This window comes from Saccopteryx leptura, chromosome 7 (assembly GCF_036850995.1).
Source record: "Saccopteryx leptura isolate mSacLep1 chromosome 7, mSacLep1_pri_phased_curated, whole genome shotgun sequence".
NCBI classification, from domain to species: domain Eukaryota; kingdom Metazoa; phylum Chordata; class Mammalia; order Chiroptera; family Emballonuridae; genus Saccopteryx; species Saccopteryx leptura.
This window is the reverse complement of record NC_089509.1, coordinates 94,041,529-94,060,296: the sequence shown is the minus strand read 5'-3', so window position 1 is coordinate 94,060,296 and position 18,768 is coordinate 94,041,529. Positions and strand designations below refer to the sequence as shown.

General features: G+C 43.8%; 1 protein-coding gene across 4 annotated transcripts in view; it reads left to right on the top strand.

The window, feature by feature from the left end:
- Positions 1–18,768, top strand: part of PLEKHM3 (pleckstrin homology domain containing M3) — a 193,986-nt gene that overhangs the window by 45,648 nt on the left and 129,570 nt on the right. For all 4 annotated transcript variants that reach the window (XR_010746655.1, XR_010746656.1, XM_066346406.1 and 1 more), the window contains exon 3: positions 2,084–3,019. Coding sequence is in view for 2 of the 4 variants with exons in the window: in XM_066346406.1 (XP_066202503.1) it covers positions 2,084–3,019 (936 nt within the window). In the remaining 2 variants the exon portion in view is untranslated. The remainder of the gene's footprint in view (positions 1–2,083; positions 3,020–18,768) is intronic.

The following is an 18,768-nucleotide window of genomic DNA, read 5'->3' as shown; positions in this document are numbered from 1 at the left end:
GCCTTGGCTGCGGAGGGGAAGAGAGAGACAGGGAGGAAGGAGGGGGGGTGGAGAAGCAGATGGGCGCTTCTCCTGTGTGCCCTGGCCGGGAATCGAACCCGGGACTTCTGCATGCCAGGCCGACGCTCTACCACTGAGCCAACCAGCTAGGGCCTATTTTATTTGTTTTGATATTTAAATAAATGATTCTTGGACAGCTTGATAAGAACCCATTGAGGAGGAGTAATATAGTAGGGACATCTGATACTGACCTAGGGGTGTGTGTGCAGGCACAGCGGTGGGGTTGGGGAGGCAGGACAGCCCTTTCCGGAAGAGGGCTGGCTGAGTGCAGGGCAGGGGTGTGGTAGCTGGGAGGAGCTGTGGGAAGGAGTGTACCTGCAGAGGGGACAGCCTCAGCACAGTCAGGCTCAGAGCAGAGCGGCAACTATCTACTGGGTTCCCCATGTATAAGACGCACCTTAATTTCAGGGCCCAGAATCTGAAAAAAAAAAGTATTACATAAAGTTATTGAATCAAGTTTTATTCATCATAAAATTCATACAACTCATCACTCTCAAAACTCCCATCCATTAGCTTGTCCTCATCTGTGTCTGAAGACAAATCACTGTCTTCACATATTGCCTCGTCCTCAGTTCCATCTGTGGCACTTGAAATGCTACACTTCTACAACCACTGTAGAAGACACACCCAGTTGTTAGACCCCAACTTTGTTTGAAACAAGGTGCGTCTTACACATGGGGAAGTATGGTAAGCCAAGAGCTGGCCTAGAAAGAGAGCTGGCAGAGTCAAGTGTGGGGAACTGGTTAGAAGCGGGGGGCTCAGGACCTGACTAGAGAGAGAGCGGGCTGAGTCAGGTGTGGGGAACTGGTTAGAAGCGGGGGGCTCAGGACCTGACTAGAGAGAGAGCTGGCTGAGTCAAGTGTGGGGAACTGGTTAGAAGCGGGGGGCCCAGGACCTGACTAGAGAGAGAGCTGGCTGAGTCAAGTGTGGAACTGGTTAGAAGCGGAGGGCTCAGGACCTGACTAGAGAGAGAGCTGGCTGAGTCAATCTGGAGAACTGGTTAGAAGCGGGGGGCTCAGGACCTGACTAGAGAGAGAGCTGGCTGAGTCAGGTGTGGAGAACTGGTTAGAAGCGGGGGGCTCAGGACCTGACTAGAGAGAGAGCGGGCTGAGTCAATCTGGAACTGGTTAGAAGCGGGGGGCTCAGGACCTGACTAGAGAGAGAGCTGGCTGAGTCAGGTGTGGAGAACTGGTTAGAAGCGGAGGGCCCAGGACCTGACTAGAGAGAGAGCGGGCTGAGTCAATCTGGGGAACTGGTTAGAAGCGGGGGGCTCAGGACCTGACTAGAGAGAGAGCTGGCTGAGTCAGGTGTGGGGAACTGGTTAGAAGCGGGGGGCCCAGGACCTGACTAGAGAGAGAGCGGGCTGAGTCAAGTGTGGGGAACTGGTTAGAAGCGGAGGGCTCAGGACCTGACTAGAGAGAGAGCGGGCTGAGTCAAGTGTGGGGAACTGGTTAGAAGCGGGGGGCTCAGGACCCGGCCTTGAAGGCTAACGGGGGCCTGAGAAACAGGAGTCCGCGAGCAGCACGCTTCCTGCTCTCTCCTGCCATCGCCCCTTCCTGGCTCGGCACCCTAAAGAAAGACGAGGCTTAGCAGGGAGTTAGGTCCGGTGGCAGGGAACATTCTGTCTCGGGTATTTGCTCCTCTCTGGAATGTTACCTTGAAAACCAGAAATCCTGGCAAAGTGTAATTGTTTCATGGGTCCACAAGGCATAGAAAGCCACATTTTTTCCAGTGTTTGTTTTCCACACAGAGCTCTGCATGTCACATTGACATTGCTTCTCTTTCCAATACTTAGTCATCTACTTGTAAGTCCACCCTAGTTTTTCACTCCTGAGATTTCCCCTAATTACATCTTGTCAGTTAGGTCCTATCTTGGATTTTACTACTGCTGCTTTGTTTAGTTTGAATCAGAAAGGTATCAGCCCCTGATCTGTTTGGTTTCTGGCACCTGCCTTTTCATCTCATTTGATTTACTCATGTTAATGAATTAATACATTGCTTGTTTTTGTTTTTTTCTTTCTAGAACGCAAGCAGGCATTCCCAAACATTCTGAAGAAGGGTTACCTGGAGATTCGGAAGAACCACGACAGCTACTGGCAAAGCTGTTACGCAGAACTCTCCCCTTACCACTTAAGCTTCTACGGCCTGGACAGCAGCGGGAACCGGAGCCCCTGTGCCACGTACCAGCTGTCACGCTTCCAGAGCATATCTGTTCTGGGCAACCTGGAGGCCAGGCTCGTGGATACCGTTCTGTACGACAACACGCAGCTGCAGCTGAAGGCAGAGTCGCCGTGGGAGGCTCTGGACTGGGGGCAGAAGCTCTGGGAAGTTGTGCACGCCGCTGTGCCTGGTTACGGGGGTCGGCAGGACGAGCTGGCAGACTCACCAGGGCTGGGCTACCATTTTGACTGTACGCAGAATCACTGTTTCCAGAAGAAGCCCAGTGAGCCCCTCGTGCTGTCCCCCGTTGCGGACAGCCCCAGGCGGTACCAGGACATCCTCAAGTCGGGGACGCTCTACAGGCTGACCGTGCAGAACAACTGGAAGGCATTCACGTTCGTGCTGAGCAGGGCTTGCCTCACGGCGTTTCAGCCCGGCAAGCTGGACGAGGACCCGCTGCTGAGCTACAATGTGGGCGTGTGCCTCGCTGTCCAGATGGACAACCTGGATGACTGTGACTCGTGCTTTCAAGTCATTTTCCCCCAAGATGTCCTCCGCCTCCGTGCTGAGACCCGGCAGCGGGCTCAGGAATGGATGGAGGCTCTGAAAACAGCTGCCAACATGGCAAGGAGTTCAGACCAAAACCTGCAGGTCACACTGAGGACCAAGCCCGGGGGTCAGCCGGGTGGGCACGAGCGGAGGAAGAGCAAGCGCCAGTCTGTGACCACCAGCTTCCTCAGCATCCTGACCACTTTGTCTCTGGAGCGAGGACTCACTGCTCAGAGTTTCAAATGTGCAGGTATGAGGCAGATTTCTAGCCCAAAGCTCATTAAACAGTTCTGAATCCCACAATTGGAATTCACTTGAAAAATCCCCCCGTAGGCTAGTCACAGCTCCTTCTGGTTTAAAAAGCTATATTAGAACATCTGTTTGTCTTCATGCCATGCTGGCGAAGCAAGGAAATAGGCAGAAATGACAGACTCCATTGAATCAAAGTGACTTGGCCAACGCATTGCCAGACTCGACTCTGGGCTTCCTGAGTCTGCCGTGGCTGGTTCCCCTGCGTTCTCACACAAAGGTCACTGTGAAGGTGGACGCCACAGATTGTCTCATAAGAGACAGTCAGGCCCACTGCTGACTACTAACATCCCTAGGCCAGGAAAATGTCCACGGTCAGTAACTAGCATCGATCATGACCTTGTCAGATCCTGTGAAGGTAGAATCGGCAGAGTCAGCCCTGACAGAACCTGGGGGAGGGGGAGAGCAGGGCAGATGGTGAGGAAGCAGATGACCTCTGAGTCAGGACGGGCGCTGCCCCACCCTGGGGGAGCCCAGGGACTCTGGAGCTACGTGGAAGGCTGAGACACAGAGCGGGGGCCAAGGCCCAGTCAGCTGTTACTTCTTAAAGCCCTGCGGCTCCTTCTCTCCCCTACTCCCCATTCCCCGCACCTTCCCCAAAGCAGTAAACTAAAAAGAAAAAACCCTCACTAAACCAAATCTATGCACCTACTATTAAAAACAAAAATCAAATCATTCCCCTTTTGCTAAAACCCACTATTTGTGATGAGAAATTGACCACCAAGGCAGCTTTAATTGGAAGCCCGATTTGAAAGGTTTTAATTCAAGTATTATCAGATTTAAGTACGTTGTGTAAAAATGTACAAGAAGCTCACCACCAACCAAAACCAAATTTAAATTTTGGTGCTCGCTCTTGATTTGAACAGCCAAATAGTGGTGGTACACTGAAAACGCCGTTTTTGAACTTAGGTTAGTTATGATGGTGGTTTTTCCTATTGAAGAATAATCTACCTAAGGGGTGGTGGGGAGAAAGTGAATTATCCTCACTTTGCCTGGAGGGCTCAGCGACTGTGAACAGAAACGTGCGGGATGGGACCGACACACCGGCCAGCAGGGAGGCCGCGCCAGGTGCCGGCTCGTGTATCTGCGGGCGGGCTGGGCCTTAACAGCCACCTACTTCTGAAATGAGGAGCTAGTGACTTTAGTGCCGTTCTTTAGAAATGATTGTTATTTCGCTATCTACTAATACTCGTAGATAGAAGATATTTCAACGTTCAGACACTCAACAATGACTTAACTGAGTGCTTGCTTTGCGTGCAGTCTGAACTCTATGCTACACCTCTCTGGCTTCAGATGGCCGGCAGGGTCGACAAATCCGTGGTGTTATTAGAATCAGGGAGAACAGCTCAGCTTAGTTCTCAGGGTAGGGATGGGAGTAGCTGAAGGGGAGGAAAGCCGCAGGTGAACCTAAGGATTGTCACCTAATTCATGTCCCTCTCGTAAGTTTGTTCCCTGATGAAGTATATGCTGTACCCTGCCCCATGGGTAGTGTTCCTAGCACTGAGGCAGAGGAAGGGGAAATGCAAGCAGAGAGACATGTCATTCATTCAGCAGGCCCTCTGCATCGGCAATGGGGAAAGGAAGACAGGAAAAAGACAAGCAAGGGGAGTGGAAGGGGAGGGAGAAGGACGCTAAGGAGAACAGAATGGGAAAAGGATTCGACAGTGGGCAGGGATAGACTTTTGGGCAGCTGCTCTGGGTTCCATGTTTTAGGGTGTCTCCCTTTGCTGAGTTCATTAAATTTGGCTGGTTGGAGAATAGGTTGGGGGTGGGTGGTAGCAGGAGCCCAGGAGACAGGGGTAATGGAGCCTAAAACTCATTTGCCCTGCTCAGCTTATAACTTCATGTGCGGGTTTGGAGTTTTAAGGGCACAGGTAGGGTTTTAATTTGGGGTAGGTAGAAGTCAGTCTTAATTTGTATAGCGTGGCCAATTCAAAAAATCGACAGTTTTAATGTCATTTTTTGCTCTCTCCTCCATTGGAAGCTTCTACTTTCAGTTGCTCTGTGATAGTGTGGTTTTACCAGGTTGCTTTTCATGTTCCTTAATTGCCTTGCATGGAATGGATACTTGTTTCCTGACTCAGGTAGAAATACTTCATCTCCTGTAGGGGGCAGAGTCTCAAAAGAAAAAGGCAGAAACTTGTTAAGCAAAGCTCTGAATGTTTTTCAAATTACTTGGGAGGCTGTTCATTATATCAAAGATTATTATAGCAGATGGAACTTTAAAAATTGATCTATGTTTCTCACAAACACAGTTAATCTAAACCAGGTGCTTCTTCGTGTAGTGCTTGTGTTCCCTAACTTTGCATCCTCATAGAAACATTTGTTTAAAAGCTGGTTACATAGCATGTTTACTTTCCAGAAGGCCAAAAAGTCCAGTAAATTGTTTTCAGTTGAATGTTGGCTTTATCTATTATTTTAAGGAGACGTTAATTCACAATATTTCATGGTTTTAGTGAGCCTCTTTAGAGTGTAAGTTTTATGTCCACTTAGTTGCTCCCCCTTTGAATATTTTTGATGACTAAACCTTAAAAGTGGAAGATTGCACTGAGTAGCTCTTTAATAATGATGTCATTCAGTTGCTATTTAGGGGAGCTACAAATGTTGGCTTTTAAATCTACAAAATAGCACTTTTGGCCTTATTGCACTAAATTCTTTTGGTGGGTGAAGGATTTTCTATATTCTTCATTTGAAACTTATAGTGCCCCTGCAGAGAAAATGGACCACAACCATCCTAAAATGCCTGAGGTTATGGTTTTGAAAACACATCCTTATGTATAACTATATTTCTTAACATGGGCTTGAACTTTTTCTAGTTGTTTTTGATAACGTGCGGCTTGTTCGATGGCTTCCTCCCGAGCTCCATGGCTGCCCTGTGCTTGGGAAGGCCCAGCCATGGTGGGCTTCTTGTTCTGGAACCTACCTTGGTCAATCCTGCTTCCATGGTCTTTATACTTGCTGTTCTCTCTTCCTGAAAAATAAGCCTTTGAACATGAATCCTCCCATTCATTCCGCCACTTTATGTGCCAGGTTTCTGACTGTGTGCTCGGAATTTGGGCGCACCTGGGCAAGTCGCTGCTGCAGGAGAGTGGGCAGGGTCCCTCCCCTCACGGAACTTGCAGTCCTCTAGGAAGAAAGACGTGAATCAAATAATCACATCGTGAATGCCAAATGGCCACTGTGACAAGAGCTCCCGAAGGCAGGCCCGCACGTGGGTTTAGAGGACTGTCAGAGGTGGTGCAGGGTGGAACTACGTGCAGTTGCAGAATTTGGTCATTTTTGACCTACAAAAAGGGACACCTTGACAAGGTTGAACTTAACGTTTGACCCTGAAGATGCAGAAGGTTCCTGACCTGAGGAGCACTTTAAGAATCGTTCATTTTGTGGCACTTTGGTACAGCTATTAAGAAGCGCCTCTGTAGCAGACGATGGGGCACGCTTCTTTAGAGAAGTTACCGGGTGGGATTCGAAATTGTGTTTGGCAGTGGGGAATCTGTGGTATTAAAATATTAATGCTAAAACAAGTGATTATGCGGCTTAATAAAATATTTATAAAGTATGTACCTGTAAGTGGTTCTAAGTTAGATGGTTCACACATAGCTGGATAAATTAGGTTATGAGGCAGCAGCCCTGTTTTCTTCAGGAATTAGACATTTGTACATATTTACAGCCCCTCAGTAGATAACATGGGGTGTTTTTTGGCACTAGTACACACAGATATTTGTTCTGTAATTTCCCAGCCATTAAGAAACCCAGCAATTGAGTCGGGTGCTCTAAGAAAAGGGCCCAGGGCCTTGTTTATAGTTGCAACAAGGAGACGCCAAGATCACCTTTTAAAGCGCTCCTTTTGTTCCTGCTTTGTACTCTGGAAGTGAAATTGGATGGCCCACTGTGGGCCCGTGTTCCTGATTCTGAGCTGAAGTTGAAACGGAAGAGACAAGAGACGCGAGAAAACCAGAGATCCGTGGGGTCCCCTCCACCATTTTCACACTGTCAGTTTTCATGGTTTTACTCCTTTGGCTGCTGTTTAACCTCTTGGGACTGCTGTTGGTAATTACATCTCTCTGGCTTTAAGAGCTTTTTGCCCCTCCCCCGCCCTTGGGAGGGGTAAACCCAAGGTGTGTGTGGGGGGGAAGTTTTGCTGTGAATTCTTCAGCCATTTAGTGCAAATTCCTGTAATTACCGGCATTGTGTCCTCACTGAATGGCACATAATACAGCAGAAGCCATTCCTAATTGAGACCTTGCAGGAGGTACAAATCCTGTCTTTGTTCGGCCTGACAAATTAGTGCCAGAAAGTGGCAGGGTCCGAGTGGGAATCAAAGGCAAGAAACACAAAGATGGAACTTAAGGCTACAGTAATAACCCTCTCTTGTCCTGAAGGAAAAAAAGGAATGACCAATGAAAAATGAAGTTGTTTTTTGTTATAAATTCCCTTGACAGGACAGCACCTCAGGGCTGCTCTATTTATTTAGCAAAAGTGATTAAATAGTAATACAACAGGGCTGTCCATTGTTTCCCCAGGCGCCCCCACCTCCCAGACCCCTGCTGCCTCGGCTAATTGATTGACAATGAACCTCTGATAAAGACTATGTTGTTAGGACCTGAGCTAGGGGCAGCATTTTTTCCCTCTCTTTGTGCGTCTGAGTGTGTGTGAGTGTGTGTGTGTGTGTGTGTGTGTGTGTGTGAGTGAGTTCATTTTTGTTTGAACTGCCCTCTAGTTTCTCTCTGCCCCCCCAGTCCTGCTCCCCCTTCGCCCCCTGGCTTTTCCCCCCAGAGCTTTTCAGCCTAGCTCCCAGCTGACATTCACAAACAGGTAGAGAGGAATTAGTATTGTAGCGCAGGCTTTTGACAAGTTTATCTTTGGAGCAAACTTCCTCCTCTCCCCCCCTGCTCCATTTAAGGCCAAATAGCAGTGTGAGAAGAGAGGAAGGGGGCTGATTATTGGTGCTTTAAGGTCAGAAAAGTGTTTTTTTTAAGTTACTCATTTGTGGGAACGGATGTCTGAAACTAGTCTTCGAACTAAGATTTTCGCCTAAATACCTTACTTAACTTAAAAAAAATCTGCACACTGATAACATTTACATGTTGGGGGGGGGGGGGATGTAGTTCCTGAGAAGTGGGAATTGATTATTTGAGCATAGACTCTGGCTGCTTGTGGTGCAACTCAGTACTCCAAAGATGCTGTAAATTGTGGGAAGATGACCAAAGCCCTCCAGGCGGATAATTAATAGCCCCTGGTTGTTATATTTGCTCAACTAGCTAACCGGAGCTAAATCCCTAATTTAACTTTGTTACAGCTGCAAAAACAAATCATTTCAAGCCACTATGAAAGCAAAATATATTAAACAAACAATATCGACCTTGTTAATACCACATGGCGTTTCACGTGATAAATGAGGGTGTCTCTCCAGCAAAGGCCTGTTTTATGACATTGTTTAGACATAAAGGATACCTTTACCCTGGTAATGCAAGCATCCCTGATAGAAAGTATGGAGTGGTTAATTATTCATTAAAAAGCTGCCAGTCTAGAAGTAAGCACTATTTCTGAATTGGGCATACTTAGTTATTTATTGGCCTCGGAGTAACTCATGCAGAATAGCAATTCTTAAGAAAAAGAGAAATTAAATGTGGAGGCTGATTATGCATGTGTGTCTGGGTAAAGAAAGATCTGCAGGTTTTTAAGTGCTAAGAAGAGAAGTTGTATTTTATTCTCTTGAAAAGAAAGTGTCCTAATGTAGCCAAATATCTATTTTCCTTTCCATGTGAAAAACTGTAAGATCTCTAGCAGAAAAAGTGCCAGATCTCTAAGGAAATAAATGAAATAAATAAAAAGAAATGGGCTTTCCTTAATATTGCCAATTCCTATCATTACTACTATTTTCAAATTTGTCTCCTACTTGCAAGGAATGGTAGTAAGGTAGACTCTTGTTTCAGTAAAGTAATGGAGAAGTAGCCAATTAAAGGAGAAAAAAACAATGAAAGAAAACTTAGATAGCCCCCCCCCAAAAAAAACATATAAACAGCTTAGATAAATGAGAATTATTTAGTCCATTGCTGTCTTCTCATTTGTATTATCTAAATCATTTTGTTTTTTAGTGTATTGGATTGTTGTTTTCCAGAGGAGAAGTCGCTAGTTGTATGCTTGTCCAAAGGGCTAGGTTTTATTTCCCCAACCTTGAATATGACCATGGAGGGGTTGCTGATGGTAAAATCCTTAAGTGGAGTTTGGTGGAGGTTAATTTCAACAAGCATTCATTAAACTCCTCATGGGTGCCACACTGACAGGCTCTGCCAGGCATTTTGGGATATGCCAGTAGGGCAAGGTTCAGGCTGTGCTTTTCAAAGAGTTACAGAAGCCCCTCCAAGAGAACATGAGGGGCTTCAAAGGGGTGAGCAGGAGAATGGCACTGGGAGATAAGGGGTTAAGCTTGTATGGCCACTGGCTTGGTGATCAATACATCCTGTCTCTGCTTATGTCAGAGAATCCCTGTTGTAGAGAGTTTGAAAGCTGAAGAGCTACAGTGGTGTCTCTCTCCACTTCTCCATTTTAAACTTCATCCTTATGTTTCCTACAGAATAAACTCTGGGAAAGGCTTTTACTAGCTATCTGTCAAGAATAAAACTTGAGATTCTGTTGTGTGCTTGTGTAGTAGGTGTTCTGCGAGATATAAGAGAAGCATAAATATGGGCTGGATCCTGAGGACTGGATAGTCTGGTTGAGGATGCACAGAGAAAAACGGGATTGCTAGACAGGCCAGGTTTATGATACATAGCAGCGATTCTCAACTGGTGTGCCACAAGGATTTTTAAAACATGCAGTACCTGACCATTTAGTCAGGGGCACTGACCTTATTTCCCTTAGATTGTCAGATTAAAAAAATCAAAACAGCCAATACAACAGTAGCTGTCTGGTGTAAATGAATCAAAATTATACAGATTTTTTTGTCAGATTAGGAAAAAAAATATTTCTTGGTGTGCTGCAGAATTGTAATAATTAGTTTGTGTATGCCATGAGATGAAAAAGGTTAAAAATCATTGCTATATATATATATAGGACTTAGTTTTCAGAAAAGCATTTGGTGAAACCCTTAAGACAGAGCAACTTGGGTTATCAGAAATTAGTTACATAATTTTGTGAATGATTAGCAGCTTTACCCAAGGATTTTTGCCCAGTCAATCCCTTTCAGCCTAGAAGGTTTGTCTGTAAAAGTATATGATAACAACAAGATGCAGCATAATTTACTAATTAAGATCAAGAACTGTGGAATCAGACGGGCTGGCTTTCCAGATCTGCCGCCCACTCACTGTGTGACTGTGGGTAAATTACTTAACTTCTCTGTATCTCCTTTCTTAAATCTCATATATGAGAAAATAATCACATCTACCTCATAAGGTTTTTTTTTTAATTTATTTATTGATTTGGGGGAGAGAGACAGACAGAAACATCGATCTGTCCCTGTATGTGCCCTGACCAGGGATCGAACAGACAACCTCTGCATATTGGGATGATGCTTTAACCAACCAAGCTGTCTGTCCAGGGCTATCGACTTCATAAGGTTGTAATGAAAATAAAACGAGTTAACAGGGCTTGGAACTGTGCCCAGCACATTGTGAGGACTGTATAAGGATTAGCTATTTTTATTATTTTCCCTGATAGGAGAATAATTACCTCGATAAAGATATCAAAAGCATACTTATAAAATTTTTAGCACTCCCAAAACTAGGTTTGACAACTAATATGCTGAATGACAGAATACAGATTCTGAAACCCAAGCTAGAGGAATAGACCAAACAAGATGTGATTTAATAGGGATAGTCTTATACTTACATTCAGAAAATTAACTGCAAAGCTAGAGAGTAGAGGACACCTGATCTAACAGCAGCTCACGTGGGCATACAAATGAGGCAACGGGGAAGCCAGGACCTGTGTTTCTGTGGTTACATCAAAAGCATGCACAGCGGGTCTAGTAAGAGAGACCGTATTTTCATTGTGCTCTGCCGTGGCGACACCTGGCAGGTCAGTTATGGATGCTGCTCTTGCAGAACAAGCAAGCACATCTGTCGGCATGTGACAGGATAGTGAAGGTACTAGACACCATGCCATGCAAATACACTGCTCACAAAAGTTAGGGGATATTTTAAAGTGAATATGAAGCAATAAAATATCCCCTAATTTTTGTGAGGAGTGTACGAACTAGAACAGGGAGGACACAAGTGTTGTCTCCACTCATTGGAAGCCTGCCACTTAGAAAACAGGCTTTCTCTGTGAGATTTCACTGGACCACAGTAATAAAAATGTCCGGAGTCTAATGGATTTTCCTTATTTAATATTTTATGGTGATGGGTGAAAATGAGTTCAAGTGACAGAGCCCTGGCCAATGACACAAAGCTTGAATTTTGACCCATGGGTGGGTCACTTAACTTGTCCAAGCTACAGTTTTCGCATCTGCAAGATGAAAGGATTTATTAATTCAGCCCTTCCTCAAATGCTTATTGAAGCCCTACTATGTCTAAGCACTGTTTGATACACAGTGAAAAGATAATCCCATTATTCACAGAAATTGAAAAGTGGAAGCCAGACAATGAAAAAGGAATTATGGCACACAGTTGAACTTGAAGGTTTTTGAGTTTCCTTTCAATACTCCTGTGTCTCTGGGATATTTTAGAGGGAATGGTCTTACACTATATGGTCCCTTTTATCTCTCATTCTGCGAGTCTTTGAATGTCTATAGAAGATTAGAGAAAATTAGATTAATGTGGTCCTCCATTTAAACCTCATTTAATAAATAATACCTTTTCCCTTTGGGGAAGAGATTTTAAACCCACAGAAGTGTCACTTGAGTGAGAAGACAGGAGCCGGGAATCTTTGTCCTGGCTCTGATGTCTACCATTGGATAAATGACTTTTATTTACTTTTTTTTTTTTTTTTTTTTTTTTGCAGTCTTAAGTTTCTAGGGCCAGAAAATTATTTTAAATACAAATAACTGTATATTCAGAATATGAATCCACACTAAAATAATGTGGCTCTATAGAAGAAGAATGTTATGTAATTTGGGTTTTGAAATGTTTCACATCCTAAGATTCAGAGAGATTTGATCACTTTATATAAGTAGCCCGTTTGATTTTATAGGCTATAAATTTGCTTTTTTGATTTATTCCTGGTATTCTCATCATAGAAGTCACATGTTGGTCTTTGATATGTTTCAGAAGAATAAAATCATTTTGAATTTCAGAAGATATGGATCTTTTGATAGACCTTCCTGAACTTCATAGACCATAGCTGTGCTGTCTTTTTTTTTTAAGCTGTTCATTTCTCTCAGTCTTTGTTGCTATACTTTGGTCTGGAAAGTTCTCGTACCTTTTTGTAGCTTCCTTTATGGTTAACATTGTTCTCATCATGTGTTCATTTCCGGCTAAACTTCTAAAGGAAGTGTTAATGTACTATTGGACTCAATATCGAGTTAAAAGTTTCTATTTATTGACCTTGCATTAGGAGAGAAATTGACCTAGGTGCAATTTTAGGATAGACTAGGGGTGTCCTACCTGGGGAGTAGGTCAACATTTTCCTTAATTTCTAGTTAGGTTCCTTGAGAAAAAAAAACGAGCTTTCCCGGGCTCCTCTAAGTAAGAGCTACTTAAGAGGTTTCTAAAATACATTATACTGCCTAAAAGCAGAAACATACATGAGTAAAATCTTGCCATTTTTAAATACAGCGCTAAAGAAAGAAATCTAACAGTATAGTAATAATGTATTTCTTGCATTAATATTTTTATTCAATCATTCATTCATTCACCAAACAGGGACCACATATCATCCCAGAAATTCAGGTGTTGTGGTAGACTAAAAGTGCAGGTTTTTAAAAAATCATTATTCTTATTTTATTGATTTTTAGAGAGAGAAGAGAAAGAAAGGAAAAAGAGAGATGAAAAGCACTAACTTGTAGTTGTTTCACTTTAGTTGTTCATTGATTGCTTCTCATATGTGCCTTGTAGGGTGGGGGCAACCTCTAGCCGAGCCAGTGACCCCTTGCTCACACCAGAGACCTTGGGCTCAAGCCAGTGACCTTGGGCTTCAAGCCAGCTATCTTGGAATCATGTTGATGATCCAGTGCTCAAGCCAGTGACCCCATGTTCAAGCTGGCAAGAGCACACTCAAGCCAGCAACCTCGGGGTTTTGAACCAGGGACCTGTGTTCTAGGTCAACACTCTATCCATTGTACCACCACCAGTCAGGCTGTATTCAGGTCTTTATACTTTGAAATATTTAACATAGAAAGTGTTTTAATTAAGTCACATTAATAAAAACCAAAAAGCATGAAACTCCTTTACATGTTTCAGATGAAAAAGGCCTGCAAAGCATTGAGCCCTGAGATGAGGTGTGACAGGCAGTGTTCTGGGTATAGTTTTGTGTTATGCTTTGTTGAAGACTTCTCGCTGTGAAAAATTCTTTACACCCTTAAAGGCTTATTTCCAAGTCTTTCCTGACGACCCCCCACTTTACTCTATTTCCCCAGGTAGAACTGAGCACTCCTCCTGCATAAGCCCACCCTGTTTATTCTCCTGGACTCCAGTCCCGGACCTCTGACTTGTGTCTGAGACGAACGCAGGACCGCAGCACCATTTGCTTCAGCATCATGAGGGTGATGTGGGGAGGACTGGATGAACTCGTCCCTGTTGAAATTAAGGTCTCTGGGATGAGGTTAAAGATTTTAACCAGCTTTCCAGTTGATTTAGTTGCTTACAAAGTTTGAGAAAGCACCAGCTTATCCCATAGAATGTTCTTAGTGGATTAGTCAAACTATACTTTAGTTTTCTCTGGGTTATTAAGCACGTTTCCTTCAACTGTTTCTTCTACATATGTCCAACATTGGAACCATCGAGGCATCAATCTGCTGATAATCTCCAGATTTCCATCCCTTCCTTACATTCTGGCTCCTGCAATGATGTTCTGATCGGGTTCTACCCATCAATGGCTACAAATGAAAGAAGAAAGTTGTTCAAGACCTTGCCCACATTCTGGCTTCCTTTTAAATACATCCTAATATTAGGCCTACTTTTTATTTTATCCTTGATAAGCATGTTTAGTATTTGAATTTTGAGATAGCCTTTATCTCTCATTTTGCTACTTTTTGGGTCATCTTTCACCTAAGACAACTACAGTGGTCTACTAACCAGTCTTCCTGCTTCCATTTTAACCTTTTTCAAGTCTAGTCTTAATTACAGTGCATGTGGTCTAATTAATATTCAGATTGGCCCTAGTAGACCTCTCTTTACATTCCTTTAGTGCAGGGGTCGGGAAACTTTTTGGCTGAGAGAGCCATGAACGCCACATATTTTAAAATGTCATTCCGTGAGAGCCATTCAACAGCCCGTGTACGTTACACATTATCCAATAAAAATTTGTTGTTCCAGAGGACAGCTGTGATTGGCTCCAGCCACCTGCAACCATGATCATGAGCAGTAGGAAATGAATGGATTGTAATACATGAGAATGTTTTATATTTTTAATGTTATTATTATTTTTATTAAAGATTTGTCTGCAAGCCAGATGCAGCCATCAAAAGAGCCACATCTGGCTCGCGAGCCATAGGTTCCCAACCCCTGGTATAGTGGCTTCCCATGTCTTTTGGCAGGAAGACGAGCATCCTTACAGTGACCCCACATGATTTGACTGCTGTCCCCTATGCACTTTCAACCCTTGCCTTCTTGTCCCTCCCACATGCTGAGTTCCAGCCTCAACGGCTTCACTCCGTTCCTTAAATGTACCACTTCCTTCCCACCCACCTCGGAGCCTTCTTGTGCGCAGCTGCCTCAGTGGCTCCACTCTGTTCCTTAAATGTGCCACTTCCTTCCCACCCACCTCGGAGCCTTCTTGTGCGCAGCTGCCTCAACGGCTCCACTCTGTTCCTTGAATGTACCACTTCCTTCCCACCCACCTCGGAGCCTTCTTGTGCGCAGCTGCCTCAGTGGCTCCACTCTGTTCCTTAAATGTGCCACTTCCTTCCCACCCACCTCAGAGCCTTCTTGTGTGCAGCTGCCTCTCCCTGGAATGCTGTCACCCTCTCCACTACCCCCAGCTCAATATTCAGGTCACTATTTAAATATCACTTTTTCAGGAATGCCTTCTCCACCTAATTCTCGAGACTGACTCGGGACTTATTCAGTTTCTTCCTCTGTGATGCTGGTTTACTACCCCTTACTCTAGTAGTTGTCATACTTGAGATTAGATTGTCATTTGTGTAATTATTTACTATCGGTCTGCTCACCCTGACTGCCAGTGCCATGTTGGCAAGGCCGTCTCCCTAGCTCTGCATCTGCCACATTAAATATTTCTGGTCATCCTCTGCTTTGAATCCTGTCTCCCTACTCCCACCATTGGGTTTCCTGCTGTTTCCATCTTTTGTAGGAATCCTAGGTTGGAGTCATCTGCAGATCTAATTAACATGTTCTCTACTCCATCATCTAGGTCATTTAAAAATATTAATAAATGATGGAGCCAAAACTCACCCTTTTGACAAACAGGTGATGATGATTGTGAAGGTTTCCAGGGACATTTTTAAATCATTTTAACTTCTTTATTGAATCCTTATTTTTATTTTTATTATTTTAAAATGGGATAATACTTGTTTTATAATTAATATTTATACAATAGAGAGACAATTATAGTTTACCACTATATTTTAAATTATTTTTTATTGAATTTATTGGGTGACATTAGTTAATAAAATTATATCGGTTTCCGGTGTAGTATTCTATAATACATGATCTGTATATTGTATTGTGTGTTCCCCACCCGAAGTCAAGTCTCGTTCCATCACCATTTAATCCCCCTTGACCCTCTCTCACCTTTCTTCACTCCCCTTTTCCTCTGGTAGTCACCAAACTGTTGTCTGTCTCTGAGTTTTTAGAGCACTTTTTACACTTAATTCCTTCACCTTTTTTAGCCAGTCCCCCAATCCTCTCTTCTCTGACAGCTGTCAGCCTGTTCTCTGGATCTTTGAGACTATTTCAGTTTTGTTTGTTGGTTTATTTTGTTCATTAGACTCCACATATAAGTAAAATCACATAATATATCTATATGTCTTTCTCGGATGGGTTTATTCCCTTTGCATAATACTCCCAAGGACTATCCAGGCTGTCTCAGAGAGTAAGAGTTCCTTTTTTGTGGCTGAGTAGTATTCCATTGTGTAAATTTACTGCAAATTTTTAATCCACTCCTTTACTGATGGACACTTGGGCTACAAATCTTGGCTATTGTAAATGCTGCAGTGGACATAGGGATGCATATATATTTTTTGAATTAGTGTTTCAGGTTTCTTTGGTTTTATTCCCAAGGTGGAATTGCTGGATCAAAAGGCAGTTCCACTTTTAATTTTTTGAGGTAACTCTATACTGCTTTCCACAGTGGCTGCACCAATCTGCATTCCCACCAACAGTGTACAAGGGTTCCCTTTTCTCCACATCTTTGCCAACACTTGTTTGTTGATTTATTGATGATAGCTATTCTGACAGGTATGAAGTGATAACCTCATTGTGGTTTTAATCTGCATTTCTTTGGTGATTAGTGACTTGAGCATCTTTTCATATGTCTATTGGCCATCTGATGTTCTCTTTGGAGAAGTGTCTATTCAGGTCCTTTGCTCATTTTTAATTGGATTGTTTGTTTTTTCCATGTTGAGTTTTATAAGTTTTTTATAAATTTTGGATATTAACCCCTTATTAGATGTATCATTGGCAAATATATTCTTCCATTGAGTGGGTTGTCTTTTCATTTTGTTGATGGTTACCTTTCTGTGCAAATACTTTTTTAGTTGATGTAGTCCCATTTGATTATTTTTTCTTTTGTTTCCCTTGTCCAAGAAGGTACATCAGAAAAAATATTACTATGGGAAATGTTCAAGATTTTATTGCCTATGTTTTCTTATAGAATTTTCATGTTTTCAAATAGGACTTTTTTTTTTCAATAAGAAGAGGGGAGATAAGCCTGACTTGTGGTGGCGTAGTGAATGAAGCGTTGACCTGCAACTCCAAGGTCACTGGTTCAAAACCCCAGGCTTACCTGGTCAAGGCACATAGGGGAGTTGATGCTTCCTGATCCTTCTCCACTCTCCCTCTCTCTCTCCTCTCTAAAATGAATTAAATTTTTTTCTGAAAAAAAGAAGAAGAGGGGAGATAGTGAGACAGATTCCCACATGTACCCCGACCAGGATCTACTGGCAACCCTATCTAGAGCCGATGCTTGAGTACTAAACTATTTTTAGCACCTGAGGCTGACATGCTCAGACCAAATGAATCAAGCCACTGGCTATGGGAGGGAGGGAGAGAGAGAAGGGTGGGGGAGAAGCAGATGGTTGCTTCTCCTATGATTCCCTAACCAGGAATTGAACCTGAGACATCCATATGCCAGGCTGACACTCTATCCACTGAGCCACTGGTCAGGGCCAGGACTTTTATTTTTTTAATTTAAAATTTTGACTGCATAACTTTGACTACTTTTAAAGCCTTTATTACACTGACATGAGGGACAAGTATGTAACATTTCCAAACTTACTTGATCCTCTCTTTGCAGGACTAGGATTCCTCCAACATAGGGTGCAGACCCTGCTCTGGGCACAGGAGCATCAGGGTTTCTCTCCTTTGTTCTGATACAAATTGGAAAAGCCAGATGACGAGACCCAGAAGCCCTGGGAAGGCTCCAAATACAGAGCTGCGTGCCCTCCCCTCATGGAATCAGGGCGTGTTACCCCCACCAGCTCATCGATGTGTTCTTCAACCAGGACGTTCCACAGTTTCAGCATCTAGAATTTTTATTGGGGTTTCATTATATAGGCATGCTTGATTAAGGTCAGGCTGGCTCAAAGTTCCAACCCTCTAATCATGTGGTCGGTTCTTCTGGTGACCACCCCCATCCCAAAGCTATTTAGTGGCCCACCGTGAGTCATCTCATTAGCAGAAACTCAGATGTGATCCAAGAAGCTCATGAATAATAAGGACACTTATATCACTCAGGAAATTACAAGGATTTTAGAAGCTCCCTGCCAGGAACCAGGGAGAAAGACCAGATAATTCCTTATTATACAATACAGGACAGTGAGAGGGCCATTTCCACAGCAAAAAATGGAACCTGGATGAAAAGGACAAGTGATACATCTAGTGGCTCCCAGAGAATGAGGAAACCTTGACCTACTTATCCAGCTCCCTCATTTCCAGCCAGCTACTGGCGTGTGCCTTCCAGCCCTGACTGCGCCGACGGGACGGGGCGAGGGAAGATCGCTGCTGCGATCCCCTTAGGTCTTCTGGGGGCTGACGGCCGAGCTCTGGGCTGCCCAGCCTGGCCGCAGCCTCCCAGAGCCCGCTCAGGTGCTGGCATGCTGTGCCCAGCCAGTGACTTTGTGATGCCCACTCTCTGACTCAGACACCAATCTCAAATCTGGGCTTAAAATAGAGAGTGCTTTTTTGTTTTTTTTATTTTGTTTTTTTTAAGGCTATTATAAAAGTGACCAAGAAAATGAATGTTACAGATTAGCTTTTCACTGAAACTAATTTAGTGTGTGCAATAGCCGCTTCTAGAAGGGAGCTGGGTGGGATTCCAAAACCGAAGACGCAAGCTTGTATCCATTTTCAAAAGATTGAAAATCACATTCTTTAATTTTCCCCCAGCTTTATTGAGTTAGGATTGACAAATAAC